Source organism: Ovis aries, chromosome 2 (genome assembly GCF_016772045.2).
Source record: "Ovis aries strain OAR_USU_Benz2616 breed Rambouillet chromosome 2, ARS-UI_Ramb_v3.0, whole genome shotgun sequence".
Taxonomy (NCBI): Eukaryota; Metazoa; Chordata; class Mammalia; order Artiodactyla; family Bovidae; genus Ovis; species Ovis aries.
The window spans coordinates 220,017,780-220,035,919 of NC_056055.1; the positions used below are offsets into that span (position 1 = coordinate 220,017,780).

An 18,140-nucleotide genomic window follows, 5' to 3' on the forward strand; every position below is an offset into this window, starting at 1 on the left:
AAGGGAAGTGCAGAGCAGGAGAGCCAGGTCCTGCTTCTCCACCCCCCTCCCCAGTTACAACACTCCACATTCTTCAGCCTCCCCACCCCAAAAAGCCGGGAAAGATAAATAAAAACTTGGCCCCAGCAGAGTCTGGCCACTCTGCCTCCAGAGGTGATAAGACAAAGTCCAAGCCGGCTCTGCGGTTGGGGGGGGCGGGGAGGGGAGGCAGGGGAGGAAGCCGCCCTGGACAGTGACCCTCGCGCGGAGGATGGGGACGAACAGCTGGACGGTCATCCCCTGATGAATCACTGGGCTGCCTTCTCACTGACGGGGCTTCCTGTTTTCTGCAAAGTTTGGAAGCATGTGACACTCACTGGCAGAAAGCAAACATGTACAGGTAACACGTCTGGGGGTGGCTGGGCCGAGTCACAGGGAGAGCCGGAGAACCACCGACGGGCCGGGGGGCGGGGGCAGGGCATGTGAGCGACACAGCTGAGGGCTCTGAGAAACACAGTGACCTCACAGATACGGGGCTGGAGACTGAGCCTGCAGCAGCTGCCGACTCACACAGCGCCTTTCTCAGGAAGGATGAGGTCTTCTCTGCACGCCATCATCATACCCCCTCCCTCATTCAGTGAACTCTGCTAAGGGCCACCAGCTGGGCATAAGGCCCCCCGACCTCAGAAAGCTTCCATTCTGTGAAAGATGATTCTCACCTACGATGCCCATGTGAGAAGCAGCCATCTGGCCTCACTGACCGCTCTGTAAAATGGGTACAACACAGTCTGGTGTGATTTACCTGTTCCACTCAGAGCCTCTGGGGAAAACTACCCAAGGGTTTTACAAAGAGTTCTCTAGGGACTTTCCTGGTCCAGGGATTAAGAATTCCCCTTCCATTGCAGGGGACATGAGCTCGATCCCTGGTTGGGGAACTAAGATCCCACATGCTGCAGGACAACTAAGCTTACACGCTTACAACTAGGGAGAAGCCCAGGCACAGCCACAGAGAGCCTGCGTGCCGCACCTAAGGCCTGATGCAGTCAAATAGATAAATAGGTTAAAAAAAAAAAAAGAATACTTGAAGAGAAAAATAAGCTCTCGGTCTGCCTGTAATTCCATTCCTTTCCTCTCTGGGGCTCTCAAAGCCATCAATCCACAGCTCTGAACTTCTTCCCTGCGCCTCCCAAGACACAGATCCATAACAGAACTTCTGATCCAGCTCCCATAGGCACCAAGATCTCTCCCCTACCATCATCACCAAAACCCAGTCGCTTCTTTGCTTAAAGGACACTGTAAAAGGAAATTCCACACCCTCCCCCAAACCGTGTCTATGTCTCTTCCTATCAGCCAGTTCCTCCTGGTATCTAACCCTCACCCTTCCTGTTGCAGATTCCACCAACATCGTTGACCTTGGTCCTCAATGCCGGTGGGGGCTGCTGACCACCGCTCAGACGCTCCAGGGCAACTCAAGATCTGTGACCCTCAGCCCCGTTTTTCGCCTTCTTCTTCCCCACCATGCAGCAAGAGTGGGAACCCCAGGATCTGGGCAGGGTTGGTTTGGAGCAAGGACTGTGTGGGAAGAGTCCTGCCTTCTTTTGAGGTCCACAGACCAAACACAACAGCACTGGACCAAAGGGAAAGCTGCTTCCGGAGCCCAGGTCCCCAGGGGGCATAGCTAGGAGGAGGGTCTGTAAGCAGCAGCCATGTCAGGCCGCCGGAGACTGGTGACCAATCTACGTCAGGGGCCCTTCCCCACCCCAACATCTCCTCTGGGGGCTGCGGTCACCGCCTCCCCTCTGCACCAGCCCCTCCAGCCACACCCCTTCCTCTCTCCTTCCTGCCCACCCGCCTGGATTTTTCCAAAACAAAGTGCGACACAGCACACCATCCACAAACCCTGCAACACACTAGCCTCGCTGGAGGAAAACAGCCATTCCTGCCCTGTGAGTCCTGGGCCGCTGGCCAGAGACAGGAAAACAGCTCAACAAACAGGCACATTATCACAGCAGCAAGCCCCAGAGCAGCAGCCATGCCGCTCCAGAAACGGTCTCCTCACCCAAGCAGAGGGCAAGAGAGCTCAGTGGTTGGGCAGGGGACCCTGAGGTCACTCAACCCGGGACAGGTTTCTGGGAACCTCAAAAACTAGGTTTTCTCTCTTTCTTCGCAGTACACAGGTCACACTATAATCCGCTCACTTGCTCAGCCTTTCATGAACTCCTTTAACTAGACTAAGCAGACCAAGACTCATCACGTCCCTCCTCCCATATCAAGGCAAGACACCACTCCTACCCACCCCTGGCACGCACAGACACACATACTTTCACCCCCGATCAACAGATTTTCCCCTAAAAAACTTCTAATCTCAGCTAAGCGGCAACCTCTTTCTTCCCCAGGACCAAGGTCCGACACCCCCTCATGTCAAAAAGTTCTTCACGATGTCTAACTTCACTCTCTCCTGCTGCACCCTTACCTTGTTGGATCTGTCTGGCCTGGGATGGGGCTGTGGGGAACAGCTGCCCTAGGACTCAACTTATAAGAACATCCAGACCATTGGCTAAAAGGCTTGGTTCACACAACATCACCCTGTCCCCTGGCCAAGAGTCAGGAGTCCTGGAAACACCATATTCAGGCAGCGGTCCCAGGACGGAATGGAGAAAACAGATATTCATTGCATCTGTGAGCTCCTCCAAGCCTCTGTTTCCTCATCTATAAAATGGGTTCATAGCATCTGCCATAGTGGGATGTCATGGGGATCAAAAATACCCAGGCCAGCTTCTGGCCCTTAGCCAAAATAACAGTAATGGCTAACATGTATTGAGCTATAGTATTCACTTTGTGAATTCACCTCGTGAATTATAGAATTCACTTTGTGTCCATTAAGCTAGTTAATCGTTAGTAGTAGCTACACGAAACATTACCTCCTCCCCTGCACCCCAGCGCCAGAAACATCACAAATGTGGACAAGGGTCCCTCTGAGCATGTGTACTCCGCACCCACAGGACCCGTGCATACCTTTTCCACTAATTTGAGAGGCATGTTCCTCCTCCTGGCCAGCCCCTGTCTGGCCCTGGGGACACCTCCGCCTTGCGGGGCTGGGCAGTGTGGAGTGGCAGTGGGCTCTCCACTGACAGCAATGCCTGCAGGAGCCTAGCGCTTCCCTCCAGGCCCTCCCCGCCGTGGGTCAGGCAGCTGTCAGATGATACGGCCCCATGCCATCAACAGCTCCCCCTGTGCCAACCGCCAAAACCACTCCCTGTTCCTCTGCAGATTAGGGCGGGAGAGGATGGAGAGGCCCGCTGAGGGGTGAATTGTCAGAGAAGGCCGGGGAAGAAAGGGAAGGTCCGACTTCACTGGGCATCTGCCCCTGGGGTGTGAGGACAAGCCCAGGCACGAGTTGGGCTCAAAGCAAGGGATCTGGGGAGCCCTTCCTTCATTCCCTGAGGTCCTCCCACTTAAGGAGTTTGCCTGTGACCCTCCACCAAAAAACCACACGGCAGGAGAAGCCTGCGAGGTGAACCAGCCCCATCTTTCAGCTTCCTCCTGAATCAGTGGCATTTAGCCATTTTCCAAGCCTCTTCTGTCCAAAGAAGCAGAGCCTATGATCCCCAAGAGCCCAGGAGTCCCTCTTCATCTCTGCCGTTAGTCCCCCTTCATCTCTGCCCCCAGTCCCTCTTCATCTCTGCCCTTAGTCCCTCTTGCTGCAGTGTCACCCATTCCCCTGGCCCTTACTTTAGTGACTGCTCACCACCCCGCCAGCCCTTGCACACTCTCCCTCCCCACCCTGAAGTACTGAGCTCTGCTTAAGTGATGGGCAGATGAGCCCTGAATCCAGCTGAGCTGGATGGAGGCAAGACTGAGGCCCAAGACTGAGCCTAGGTCATGGGCCCGCTCACCCCTTCCCCCCGGTGGCTCAGATGGTAAAGAGTCTGCCTGCAGGGTTCAATCCCTGGGTCGGGAAGATCTCCTGGAGAAGGAAATGGCAACCCACTCCAGTATTTATGTCTGGAAAGTCCCATGGATGGAGGAGCCTAGCAGGCTACAGTCTATGGGGTTGCAAAGAGTCAAACACAACTGAGCAACTTCACTTTCTTACTTTCTTTCTTTCTTGCAGTCTGGAATTGAGCTGAGTAACCCTGCCTGCCCTTCTAGACAGGAGATTGTGAGGGATGCCCCACCAAACAAGACAGGTATGAGTCGTCATCCACCTCTCTGCATCCCCACTCACCAGGGAACCACCAAGTCTTCCTCTTCCTCCCTTTCCCCATACTTACATCTTCCTCAAGGCTTTTCCGTGTGTTTCCACCCCGAAAGGCTGCTTCTCCCTGGAGACAAAGAAAAGGCAGTCAGAGAGGGGAGTCGAGGAAAGTCATCAAAAAGTCCCGGGTCTTTCACTGCCAGGTGTGGCAGTGGTGGGGGTGGGGGCCTGGCAGGGGGCTTGCTTGTTTGTGCAGCATCTTTGTCCACTAAAGGCCCCTCGGAGCCAACTGCACCCACTCATGTGTGTCTCTCCTGGGGAGATATCATTATTCCCATTTTGCAGATGAGAAAACTGAGGCACAGACAAGCTCGAGACATGCTACAGTCTCCCAGATAGAACCTTGGCCGAGTTGAGATATGAACCCAAGTCCTCCAAGCCCATCAGCTAGCTGCCAGCCTTGGTTTCCCCACTGCACAATCCACCCACTTCCTTCCCTTCCTCCTCCACGCAGCCTTGAGGAAACCATCTGTCCTTCTGCTAAGGCAGAAAGATGTGTTTGGAAAGATCTTCCTGGCTCTCTCACATGCTACATATTTAATAAAGAAGACCACATTTTAGCACTGGCCTCTCCCTCCCTGCCTGCCTCGTTCCCCAGCAATCATTTCCCAACACACAGGGGGATGGTCTGATGTCCAGCTCTCCATGTAACAAGGTCCCCACCCTTCCCCAAGTTCCACAAATCTACTCCAGAAGGGTGTCCTCAAACACATCTGTTCACTGTCCCCCCCCATCTTCCTTCTGCTTTCCCGGCCTCCCCAAGCTGCTCCCTGCCCCCCGCCCCGCCTGCCATCACTTACCGTGTCCACTACATTCTTCGGGGCAGTCTCAGTGTTGACGGGCTGTGAACAGAGGGAGAGCACAGCGTAAGTCCTCAGGGCAAACAGCCCCAGGCTGGTTCTCTCCCCCGGGCTGGAGGCCATGGTGGGCAGGACGCCTCTGGAGACAGCTTGGATGGCGCCAACCCAAGACTCAGACATAATGTGCTGACCCCAGGCTTGAGGGCAGAACTTGGAAAGTGGAAGACAATCCTATTGGTCCTAGAACCACCCAGCTCAACACACCTCAAGAGGGACCCTAAGTCCGATCCCTCAGAAGGCAACAAGGAGCGAGTAAGCAACTCCTGTTCCTACCTGCCAGGCATGTGTACCTACACCAGATGCTTCGTCTATTCATAAGAACCCAGTGAGGCAGGGACCCTTACCATCTTTGAGCCTTACTTTACCAATAAGAAGAAATCAGATGAATGGACCAAAGCCACTGACTACTAATGGGAACAAAAGGGTTGGAACCCCATCTTGGGTCTCTACACCTCAAGCTGTGTGAAACTGCAGTGGTCCCAGACACAACGTTCCACACTTCAGTGGGCTTTCAAGGACCACTCCACACAGGCCCTGCCCCCCGCCTTGCAGACCTCAATCTCCATGCCCCAAAGCTCTGCTCCATCCCACATCCAGGACTTGGTTTGTGGAATGGCTTCTCCCCCTTTCCTGCAAGCTCTCCTTTCAAAGAAGCCCTCTCTGAACACCCCAGCAAGGGGAGCTGTCTCCCACCTCTGAACTCCAGTAAACCTTACTGTCTGAGCTATTTATCTGGTCCTCGGTGCATGAATAATCTCATTGTGGGAATAGGTCTCATTCCAACTATTGTTTTATTTGTGATTGTTATCCCACTTTTCTCCAAAACAGATTCAAAGCAGCTTTTCTTTAACCAACTCCGTTGCCACATCCCTCATGCTGGAGACTGGTTGATGTGTAGCGGGCAGTCACTCAACACCTGAGGACTAATCCTGTCCCTCACCCCGGTGCCATCCTTCCTTCACCCAGACCAACAGAAGTGCTTCCCACTAAAGGCATCCTGAAACATGGGCTCCTCAGACTCCCTCATCACAGGAGAAAAGCTTCCCGTTCCAGGGCCACCTCCTGACCACAGTCTCCAGGGCTGTTTCCAACTCAGTGATGTGGTTAGAGGGGAGCTTGAATCTTGCAAGTGGGCATGAGTCAAGGTCATGGAAACAAATCTTCACTGAGATGACCATAGACCAGATATAGATAACGGATCTCAGAATAGGAAACATCGGCCCCAACCCTATCCCCAGGACCTGAGGATGCGCTGTGCATGTCTGAAGACAGGGGAATGAACAGAATGACTTCTGAACGGTTCTGACATCAGGGCTTCCCTGGTGGCTCAGACAGTAAAGAATCTGCCTGCAATTCAAGAGACCTGGGTTTGATATCTGGGTTGGGAAGATCCCCTGGAGAAGGAAACAGCAACCCACTCTGTTTTCTTGCCTGAAATATGCCATGGACAAAGGAGCCTGGCGGGCTGAAGTCCATGGGGTTGCAAAGAGTCGGATATGACTGAGCAACTAACACGCTTTCAGGCTTGCAGGAAGGAAGCAGGCTGAGCTAAAGGCAGTAGTGCTCTTTCTAAAAACGCACAAACTCTACCCTGCTGTTCTAGAGACAGAGTATGCCTGGCGGGCTGCAGTCCATGGGGTCGCAAAGAGTCAGACAACTGAGCAACTAACACACACACACACACACACACACACACACACACACACACACACGAGACAGGAGGCTGAGGCCAAAACTTCTTTCCAGGTGAATAAAACCTCCTGTGTAGTTCAGGGTCAAGGCAGCTTGGGACGGTTGAGGGAGCACAGGGTCCAGGAACGGAGTCGGAGCTGGGGAGGTCCGACTCCCAGCCCCTCCCAGCCTCCTTGGTCGACCCACCTGGAGTCTGAAGATGACTCTACAGAGCAATAAAGATGTCACATTCTGTCCCCACTCAGCCCAGCCCTAACCCTCCCCCAGAGCCCCAACTCCTGAGCCACAGGCCATGGGGCAGGAGGCAAACGAGCCCACAAGAAATCCCCAGAGATCCCTGCCCTAGACCGAGCTCTAGGAGCTGCCTGACAATCGGGACCAGGGTCCCCCTCAGCCTCCCACCACCAGCCAGCCCCACCCAGCAGAGTCCTCAGAAGCAGGGCCAGGCTGCTCCACCCTCGGATCCCCTGCCCATCTCTTCTGGTCCACAGCTCTGGGATGCTCACATGGAGACCACAGGCTGCACAGGACGCCTGAGTGCCTCCACCCTGGGTGGCTCTGGCCTCCCGGAGGGAGGAGAAGGCCTAGAGAGCTGTTCATAGGGACCTTCTGCATGCAAGAGTCTACACAGCACAACTGAGTCTGGACCCAGATCTCCCAGCTTCAGTGCCCTCACTCTTCACAGTCTGTACAATCAGCCTCCCTGACAGGGAGAAAGGACAGAAACGGGGTGGGATGAAGAAGCTGGAGACAGAACACCTGCCTCAGGTCTGTTACAGGCCCCGAAGAGTCCCTCGTCCTGCTCTGGGGAAAGCCTCCCAAGAGACCCCGACTGGGTGGAGCAGAGTGAGAGCTGGGGGTCTCAAACTGGAGTGTGCCTGCCAATCACCCGGAGGGCTGCTGACACACAGGCGGGCCTCTGAGCCCTCCCCAGAGGTCAGAACCCACAGACCAGGGAAGGACCCAAAAATGTGCATTTCTAACAGGTTTCCAGGTCCGGGGATGACACTATGAAAACAACTAATCTAGACTGGCAGCACTGGCAACAGCTGGCCAGGCCCCGTCCTGACTCTCTGCTACTAACCACGACCTCAGGCAGGTCATCGTGTCCTCGCTGCTCTCCGGCAGGACTGCACGGTCCTATTCTGTGAGATGCAAATGAGATGAAGCACAAAAAGCACTCAGAACAGGGCCAGGCCCTTAGGAAGCTCTCCATAAATGTGAGCTGTTGTTCATCATCTCCACCCCACCCCACCCTGCCCCACCTTGACCCTCCTGTCCCACCCCTCCTGGGTCTGGCACAGTGCAGACCAGGGAGGCAATATTAGAAACCACAGGCCTCAGCAGGGCAAGAGCAACTTCTCTCCCTGCCAGCAATCATCTGAGCACCAGCCCCTCTGCCCGCATCCCTTCCCACGCCAGCTGGAGGCCAGCCACAGGGCCAGCCATTAAACGCCTGCCCTCAATATTAGTGAAGAGGCTTTCTGAGGAGCTAAAAATTTCCAAAAAAACACTTCCAATCTCAACACCCACTGTTTTCCTGTAGTGTTTGCAAACATAGCCCAGCATGCACAGTGCACTCCCCTCCCCTCTCCTCCACCGCTCGCCTCCACCCCAGGCCTCCTGGGATTGAAGTCCTGCTTCCCTGTTTCCCAGGCACTGCCAGTTCTGGGGCTAGTGGCAGTGAAAACGGCAAGGGAACTGGTAACAGGAGAGGGGTCTCCCCTCAGGCCACCCCTGTCCCAGGCCCTGCAGGGAGGCTTGGGTATGCTACAGGAAGCTCCCAGGACATCAGAGCTTCAGTGGCTGACAGAGACCCACTAGGCCTCAGCTGTCACCCTAACTTTAGCATGTACACACACACCCTATTTTTGCACACCACGCCTCAGACACCATCTCCTCCCTTCTCATTTCACAGATGGGGAAACTGAGGTACAGAAAGGTACGGGTATGATTTGCTCAGCCTCTCACAGTGAGATGCATGGCAGGACTCCGATGGGCACCCATATTTTATAAAGCCCACCGCTGAGCCCACCTGCTGCCCCTCACCCCAATTCCCAGCTGGCCTGCAGGCAGGGTGAGCAGGTACCAGCTAGCCAACTCTGCTTTTCCTTCCCACTAAGGCTCAGCAGTCCCTTGTGGCTCAGCTGATAAAGAATGCACCTACAGTGCAGGAGACCTGGGTTCAATCCCTGGGTTAGGAAGATCCCCTGGAGAATGGAAAGGCTACCCACTCCAGTATTCTGGCCTGGAGAATTCCATGCACTGTATAGTCCATGGGGTTGCAAAGAACTCGGACATGACTAAGCGACTTTCACTTCCACTTTTTAAGGCTCAGCAGTAGAAGGATGAAGCAGATGGAACCCATATAAGGGTGGTACCCCCCAATTTGGCCCCACCCTCTGCCCAATCCCAGGACAAACCCAGGCTTTCCAAAGCCGAATCACTGCCCCACCAGGGGTCTTCCAGAATGCCTCCTGCCCTCAGGCAGGACAACTCAATTCCAGCTCAGGAGCAAGTGGAAGGGTTTGGACCTGGTACTGCTTGATGGCCAAGTCTCATGGTGCACAACCCCGAGACCAATACCTCCTCCAGTGCTGCACCCCGGGTACCTCGCTTGCCTGCCCTCCTGGTCCTGGTCTGGAGGTGCCTTTTCAAAATGTGACTGCAGTAACAAGAACGACTCAGCAGGTACTAAGGATGCCCTGGGCTCAACACTGGGCTCTTCACTTTCATGATTATCAGTCCTCATAACCAATGTTCACCAAGTAAGCATTATCCCATTTCACAGGTGAGGAAAACTGAGGGGCCAAGAGGTTAAATCACCCAATCAAGGTCACATAGCCAGTAGATAAAGATAGCTGGTTTTTGAATGTGGCTCCTTACATCCACCTCATGCTCAGTCTCCTCTTGGGCATAATCTTCATCCAGTTCCTCTTACTCTTAATCAACTGCCCTCCTGTTGGGAACAAGCTTTCTGCGGCTTAAAAACTAATTGTCTCGGGCCCTCAGGAGGATGAGGCTTCTTCAATACACTTCCAGAGGAAGAGGAGGACATGGGCTGCAGTAGGAGAGAGTGGGATCAGACATCAGAGAGAACTTCCTGAATGCGAGGGGTTGTGAACCACAGGATGGATAAGGGAAGCTGCACATCCTTTGCTCAATTTTTTCTTTTTTTTCCAAAAAAAGACAAGTATGTCCTCTCAGTAGGTTTAATCACCCCCAATGGTGTGGGCCGGAGGAGGGGCCAGTCTGCCGAGGCTGCTGTGGCTGGGATGACTGCCTAGAGGTTCATGCAAGAGGACACGTCGGTGGCCGGCAGGGAGGGTGGGCTGGGAAAAAAATGTGTCTGTAGGCTGCTGTTCTGGAGGAAGGAAAAGGCAGAGGGCCATGGCGGGTGGGGGGAGGTGCCCAAGCCCTGGACTGGGGGGGAGGAAGGGCAGGGCAGAATGCGGACTCAGCCTCCGGAGGAACATTCCGTCCAGAAATTCCTCACACCCTCCCCCCTCTCACCCCTCCAGCTCTCCCCTCTCTTGCCCCCTGGGAGCCCTGGAATCCGGACAGTTTTTCAGGCCAAAAAGACCCCATGACATCACATCTACTGCCACGGATGGACTGTGAGGTCAGGGACAGCACTGCCTGCCTGTTGGGAGGTGATTGAGGACCCAGAGCACATTATTCTAGGCTCATGTGTTCTCAAAATAGAGCCCTAAGCAGATGAAGAAAAGGGGTTGAAAGCCAAAGGGAAGGGCAGGGAAGCACCATTAACGGGGCACTTAGAGGGGGTGTGGCCGGGAGGGCACTTTGCAGGCCCCACAGCCAGTCCGGGACCAGTAACCTGGAAACAAGGCAGCAGCAGCAGCAGCAGGCAGGGGGGCACTCTGAATCTCTCTCGGCCAGTGAGGACACTGAGTTTCCAGGGTGGTTGGCCAGCTCCACTTGAGCTCCAGTCAGCCCTTCACCTCCAGTTATTTCCCAGCATCCCGGGAAGAGGAGGTCATCAAAACGGAGGGCAAGGGGCTAAGGGGGAGGGCGCCATCAGCCCGGGGCCCATGAGTCTTTGAGTGTAGTTGCTGCAGAGGCCACATCCTCTCCTGGGCAGGCCAAGGCCACCAGAGTGAAAGAGCAGGCTGGATGTGAACAAATGGAATGTGATGCCTGATTTTTCCCTGCACCCCCAGGGAGGGGCCTAGGCAAGCTCACACCTGTCTTCAGGGTCCCTCCAACTCACCCTGAGGGACCCAGGTCCCAACTCCAGGTGGTTGAGGCTGGGCAACTGTGGACCCTGCCCCCCTACCCTGTCTTGCTTGCTTGCGCTCACCGGGCTGGCCCTGAGCCAAGCTGGAATATTTCTCACCCCCTCCTGCCACCCTCTCCTCCCTGTGGACATTGTTTTCCTCCCTCTTGGTCAGGGCACTGGGGGTGTGCATATCCGCAGGCCCTTCCTCCATGACCCCCTGGCTGCCCTGGCACAGGTCTTCCGCCCCACGACTGCGCCAGATTCATCTGGTCTACCAGCCCTCCTCCTGGCAGCCCCCTCGCCCCTGAGCCACACCCCCCAGCTGGCGGCAGACTTCACTCACAACGCCTGCTTTGGGTCACTTCCCCACTCAAGGACCCACAATGGCCCTTAGTGCTTGGCTCATCAAGTTCAAGTTCCCCAACCTGGCTTCTGGACTCCTCTCCCTTATCTGGCCCCTTTTCCCTTGGGGACTCCACTTCCTTCCCCCTCCTCTTATCTGCATCCTCTGCTCCCCTCTCCTCACTTGCCCACCACCATGCCACCTGGGTTCCCGCCTCCTTTCCCACACTCAGGCTCTTCCCACCGGCACCCCAGCCAGAGCCAGTGAAACAGCCGGCCCGGTTCCTCATCCCCCCAGCAAGGGCACTGGATTTGCTCCGGCCCCCAAGCTTGGTCTTTTGTTTCAGCCCTCTCCGTTTCAGCCCTGCTGCCTTGTGGAAGGCCCACTCTCCTTCCCTCTTCTTGTCCACTTGCTCAAGTCTTAACCTGGCCTTGAAACAGGAGGCAGGCCTGCCCACCCAGCACAGCACAGAGTGACGGCTGCCTCCTTGGACCCCAAGGATACCTCTGGTCAAAACCCCTGCGTACCCCCTGAGTTCACTTCCACAGTAGCGTTCACTCTCTCCCACTAAACAGGGCGAGGCCCTTCACCCAACTAGGCCCTCTCCCAGTGGGAGTCAAAGGGGATGTGGTTAGCACATTCATGGATGCCTTGCCCTCTGGGGACCACGTCCCTTCATGGCCCAATATAAGGACAGGACCTCAGTGGGCCCTGAGGACTTCCACCCAAGCACCCCCTACAGCAAGAGAACCTTCCATCTGCACCATAACAGGTGTCAGTGAGTGTGATGTGTTCCAGTGACAGACAGTGACTCCACCAGACAGCCCCGACGGGCCATTTTAGGTGTTAGAAAACTCTTCTCTACACCCAAGTCTCCAGCTCTTTATAAGACCCTCCACCTAGGAGGTGCTCCTCTGGAGAGCAATGGCAAGGAAGCCAGTTTGTCCTTCAGGAAGGTCTCACTCCCATTTTACGACACACACCACCTCACCCCTCCCCCGGCCCCATACCCTCCCTCTCCACACCAGGCAGTCGAGGGGGCACACAAACTCATTTCCATCCCCACTCATGGCTCTGCGAATCCTCTTTGGAATGCAATGCTCAGAGTTTGCCCTTTCCTTTGAAAACCAGGACTCTCTTGGGCTCATTTCTCCTGGCTTTGCTCCATTTCCCAGAATCTCCAAAAGACGGCCCTTCATGGCCCACTCAGTGCCCTGGGATGAAATGCATAGGGGTTGGGAGTTCAGATGAACTAAAGCCACGCTGGCCACTCTCCCTGATGGAGAGCAGGATGGCGGCATTGGGCTTGGGGGCTCCACGTCCTTCTCAGGGGCCTTCTTCTCTTCCACGAGGCAGCCTGGTGCCTCCTCACACTAGATCTGACATGGGGACACCCTGAGCAAGTCATCTGAAAATCTCAGGACCACCACCTCACAACCATTAGGATGCCTACTATCAAAAAGAAGAAGGAGAAGAAAACAAAGAGTTTGGGCAAGTTCAGTTCAGTTCAGTTCAGTTCAGTCGCTCAGTCGTGTCCGACTCTTTGCGACCCCATGAATCACAGCACGCCAGGCCTCCCTGTCCATCACCAACTTCCGGAGTTCACTCAGACTCATGTCCATCGAGTCCGTGATGCCATCCAGCCATCTCATCCTCTGTCATCCCCTTCTTCTCCTGCCCCCAATCCCTCCCAGCATCAGAGTCTTTTCCAATGAGTCAGCTCTTCACATGAGGTGGCCAAAGTACTGGAGTTTCAGCTTTAGCATCATTCCTTCCAAAGAAATCCCAGGGCTGATCTCCTTCAGAATGGACTGGTTGGATCTCCTTGCAGTCCAAGGGACTCTCAAGAGTCTTCTCCAACACCACACTTCAAAAGCATCAATTCTTTGGCGCTCTGCCTTCTTCACAGTCCAACTCTCACATCCATACATGACACAGGAAAAACCAGAGCCTTGTGAAGATGTGGAGAATTAGAACCTCTTGTGCACTACCGGTTGTAATACAAAATGATACAGCCACTGTGGGCAACAGTATGGTGGTCCCTCCAAAAAGTCAAAAGCAGAATTACTAGGTCATTCAGCAGGTCCACTCATGAGTATCTACCCAACAGAACTGCAACAGGGATTGACAGAGAGATTTATATGACCATGTTCATAGCAGCATCATTCACAGTAACTAAAACGTGGAAATGACCCAAGTGTTTATTGACAGATACATGAGTCAGTAAAACGTGGTATATACACAGGGAAGCCTGGCGTGCTGCAGTCCATGGGGTCGCACAGAGTCAGACGCAACATAGCAACTGAACAACAAACAGCGATATACATGCAATGGAGTATTCAGTTCAGTTCAGTCACTCGGTTGTGTCCGACTCTGTGACCCCATTACTCAGCCTTAAAAAGGAAGGTCGTTCTGACACATGGCACAGCATGGACGAATCTTGAGGACAATACTCTGGGGTAAGAAGCGTCACAAAGGACAAATGTTGTATGAATCCACGCATGAGGTGCATTAAGTCATCAGACTCAGGGAGGCAGAAAGTAGAAAGGTGCCTGGCAGGGACTATGGAGCTCTTATTTAATGGCTGTAGAGCTTTTTGTTTCACAAGATGAAAAGCGTTCTGGAGGTGGATGGTAGTGATGGTTGTGCAACGAATTGGATGTACTTAATACACTGATTGTGGACTCCAAAATTATTAAAATGATAATTTTCATGTTATGTGTATTTTACCACAGGTATCCCTGGTGGCTCAGCGGTAAAGATTCCGCCTGCAATGCAGGAGACACAGGAGACGTGGGTTTGATCCCTGGGTCGGGAAGATCCCCTGGAGGAAGGTATGGCAACCTACTCCAGTATTCTTGCCTGGAGAGTTCCATGGACAGAGGTGCCTGGAGGGCTACAGTCCATAGGGTTGCAAACATTCGGACATAACCAAAGAGACTTAGTGTGTACATACATATTTTACCACAATTTTTTTTAAGTGAATCAGAGTAAAAACAACAATGTCAGGGCCTCAGTTTCTTCTCCTAAGAAAGAGCAGGATTTGACTAAATGTTCTGCGGCCCTCTCATTGCTGTGGCTCTGTGCCCACTGCATCCACATCTGCCCTCCAGAAGCCCTGGCACTCGGCAGAAAAGAACCAGCATGAAAACAGTGCCCAGCATGAGGGAGGTGCTCGGGAGATGTTAGCTGGTAGGACAGAGGGCAGATAGATGGATAGAGAGTGGGCTATGGGGCTTCCCTGGTGGCTCAGTGATAAAGAATCTGCCTGCTAATGTAGGAGACTCAAGTTCAGTCTCTGGATTCGGAAGATCTCCTGGAGAAGGGAACGGTTACCCACTGCAGGACTCTTTCGCCTGGAAAATTCCATAGCCAGAGGAGCCTGGCGAGCTATAAGATGGATGGCAGACAGATGGATGGATAGACTGGCCCCTAAATCCCAGGCCCTCTGGCTCGTGACTAGCACTGTTTAGAAGAAGAAATCCAGGAGAAGCCCACTTGGCAATAGCAGGCATTGACATCAGCAGCAATCACAGAGGATATCGGGAGGAAAGCTGGCCTAGGAACCCACAACCCCACTCCTGATCCAGCCTACCCCCCACTGCTGTGTGACCATGAACCAGTCCCCTGGCCTTTCTAAACCCCAGTTTGCTCCTCTCCCCAGGATGGGCCCACGCCCGTCCAGACCTCCACACAAGTCACTGTGGGCTTGGGGAGCCCAGCATCAGGGGAAAGGCTCTGAGAACCGCAGCTGCTGTGTAATAAACCAGTCCCGTTTGTCACGATCATGGTTATGAGTGTGGACCCTGGTGCCAGGCTACTGAGGTAAAACCCCAGGGCCCCCCTCCAAACAACTCTGCAGCCTTAGGTCTTATCAAGGTTCTTCATCTGAGACATTGGGGTAATCACAGCACCTCCTTCACTGCACTGTGCTGAAGGATAAACGAGTTTATTTTTGTAAAGCTCTCACAGCAAAGGTCTGCAAAGAGGAAATTCCATACATGGGTTAGCTTTTCACTTGCTCTGATTACTGAAACCAACCTGGCATCCCCATCCCCCACCACACACTCTCCACCCGACCTGTGATTCAATAGGACTTGTTCCGCAGGACATTTCAAGTCTTGGTTTGGGGGCTGGCCTGCAGAGGAGAAGCAGTGCCCACACAGCTCTCGCTCACCCAGGTCTCCTGGGTGCCAGGCTTTGGGTGCAGAAGGGCTCAGATCCGGCCCATTTCGGTGGCCACTGTACTTGGCCATCACCCTCGGGAAATTCCTTTGGACTCTTATTTTTCCAAAGTTGAGAAGAGCTGCCTCAGCGCTTTCCAAGGATCGGGAGCATCCATGACAAGCACACCCTCACCCCTCTCCAGCCTGCCCCCAGCAGTGGACCCCACAGGAGGGAGGTGACCCTAGGACCCTTCTCCTCAAGGCCTTGGGCAACATCTGTTGAGTAAGACAAAAATACGGGTTGAAGATTAAGCCACTCTGCCCTGGTTGGCCTGGCACAGGCTGGAAAATGTTTGGCTGGCAGGGCCCTGAGGCTGGCAGAGCTCCTGGGCCCAAGGATGAGTGGTCCCGATCCTGGGACGGGGGGTCGGGGGGTGGGATGGGGGTTGAACGGAAGTGAGATGGGTGAGAAGGCCAGAGGGAGAGCGGGGGAAGGAGAAAACTCAACAAAAAGACGAACACTCATTATGAGGCAAGAGGGAGGAGTCTGGGAGCCCAGAGACCGACCCTGCAGAGGCTGAAGGGCAGGCATCGAAGGGAAAAGGAAGGAAAAATATAACCCGCCCTTTCCTCCCTCTTCTGAACCTGCTCAAAGCCCTTGCCTGCCTGCCTGCCGTGAGGAAACAGGTGTTGAGTGCTCTCTAGGGGAAGCAAAACTTTCTCCCAGCTTCCCCTGGGCCACTTTCCCTCCCCAGGGACAATATCAGAGTTTCCAGCTGGAGACTGGCCCCCCTAATAGATCCCCATAGCCCAATAGCAAAGAATCAGAGGACAACAGTCCTGTTTATTGAACACCTAATCTGCGCTGAGCATCTGGCTGAATGCCTTTCTTCCAGCCACACAATAAGCATGCATTGAGCACCTACTGTGTGTCAGATAGTGGGAATACAGCAGTGAACACACAGGACAGAAACCCTTTGTCATCATAGTGTTTACATGCTGGTGTGGTGGGAGGCTATTTTTTTTTTAATTTATTTTTAATTGAAGGATAATTGCTTTACAGTATTATGTTGGTTTCTACCAAACATCAACATAAATCAGCCATAGGTTTACCCATGTCCCCTCCCACCTGAACATCCTTCCCACCTCCGTCCCTACCCCACCTCTCTGGGTTGTTACCGAGCCCCGTTAGAGTTCCCTGAGTCATACAGCAAATTCCCACTGGCTGTCTATTTTATATATGATAATGTATGTTTCCATATTGGTGGGAGGCTTTTAAAGGAGATCAGCAAGTAAGATGGTGACATATGCTGAGGGGCAAAGAAAGCAGGGAAGGGAGAGTGGGTTGCTGGGGGAAGGGAAATCTGACACTTGAGTAAAGATCTCAAGGAGGGAAAGAGCCTGGCAGGTATCCTTAGGAAAAGCTCAGCAAGTGCAAAGGCCCTGAGGCAGCTGCCTGATGTTCAAGGACCATCAAGAAGGCCAGGTGGTCACAGCAGACTGAGAGAAAGAGGGAGCTTTTAGAAGATGCAGTGAGAAAGGAAATTTGCCCACCGTTGCAGGGCTGTGTAGACCAACGGAAGAACCTGGGCCTTTACTCTCAGGGGTGAGCAGCCATTGGAGGATTTGAATACAGACTGATTCAATGAGCTAATTTGCTCCTTTTATTCTCTTCACAGCCTTATAAGGTAGGTACTGTTACTAACTCCCAACCCGCAGAGGAGAAACTGAGGTCCAGAGAGGTTAACCAACGTGTCCATTATCACAGACCCAGGCCCTGGGGAACTCCCTCACTCTTGATCACTCCTAGGGGGAAGCGGGCAGGTCCTGACTCAGGCGAAGAAATCTTCATTGTCACAACCACTCCTCCACCAGATGGCTCATGCAACGTTCATGAGGGTCAGAGCCCCTCTGACCAGGGCGGGCACATTAGAGATGGGAGCAACTCCACAGCCTGGCAGGCAGGAGTCCCTTCTGACACCATGCTGTCCTGTGCAAGTAGCTTCAGTCGTGTCCGACTCTTTGTGACCCCGTGGACTGTAGCCCCCCGGGCTCCTCTGTCCATGGGATTCTCCAGGCAAGAATACTGGAGTGGGTTCCCATGCCCTCCTCCAGGGGATCTTCCCAACCCAGGGTTTGAACCCACGTCTCTTTATATCTCCTGCACTGGCAGATGGGTTCTTTATCACTAGAGCCACCTGGTAAGCTCATCCCTTCTGGTATCTAACTGCAATTCCTCCAGACAGAAAGCCAATCTATTCCCTTCTGTTCCAATCCCTGACCTCTCCTCATGTAAACAAAGCTCACGAGACTCCTGGAGTTCAAGCATCTGGCTCCTGACTTGACAGCTCTAGACCCCAGAGCCCCCCAACTATCCTCAACCAGCCAAGAACATTCTGTTCTCAGTGGCCAAGTAGTAGTCAGGTTGAAATGCTGAGACGTGGGCTCCTTCCTCTCCACCCCTCCCTGCCTGCCCTTCCGCAATCCCAGAGAGAGTTCTCGTTGGCAGTTCCAAACCAGGCCTGCACTCTGGCCTCATCCCCACAGTATTCAGCCCCTAAGCCCTGCTGTTGTCAGATGACCTTTGACTGATCTCTGTGCA

General features: G+C 53.9%; 1 protein-coding gene and 1 long non-coding RNA gene across 14 annotated transcripts in view; one reads left to right on the plus strand and one right to left on the minus strand.

Moving 5' to 3' along the window:
• The window catches only part of TNS1 (tensin 1), a 244,980-nt gene that overhangs the window by 101,673 nt on the left and 125,167 nt on the right, over positions 1 to 18,140 (minus strand). For 12 of the 13 annotated variants that reach the window (XM_042244214.1, XM_042244212.1, XM_042244211.1 and 9 more), the window contains 2 exons: positions 5,038 to 5,079; positions 4,254 to 4,304 (listed from right to left, as the gene is read on the minus strand). In XM_042244214.1, coding sequence (XP_042100148.1) covers positions 4,254 to 4,304; positions 5,038 to 5,079 — 93 coding nt within the window. Of the gene's footprint in view, positions 1 to 2,994; positions 3,118 to 4,253; positions 4,305 to 5,037; positions 5,080 to 18,140 lie in introns of those variants that run through there. The other variant, XM_042244215.1, reaches the window with a different exon arrangement.
• Positions 232 to 17,567, plus strand: LOC132659330 (uncharacterized). Its single transcript, XR_009599643.1, has 2 exons — positions 232 to 379; positions 1,372 to 17,567. It is a non-coding gene; the product is annotated as an uncharacterized LOC132659330 (long non-coding RNA).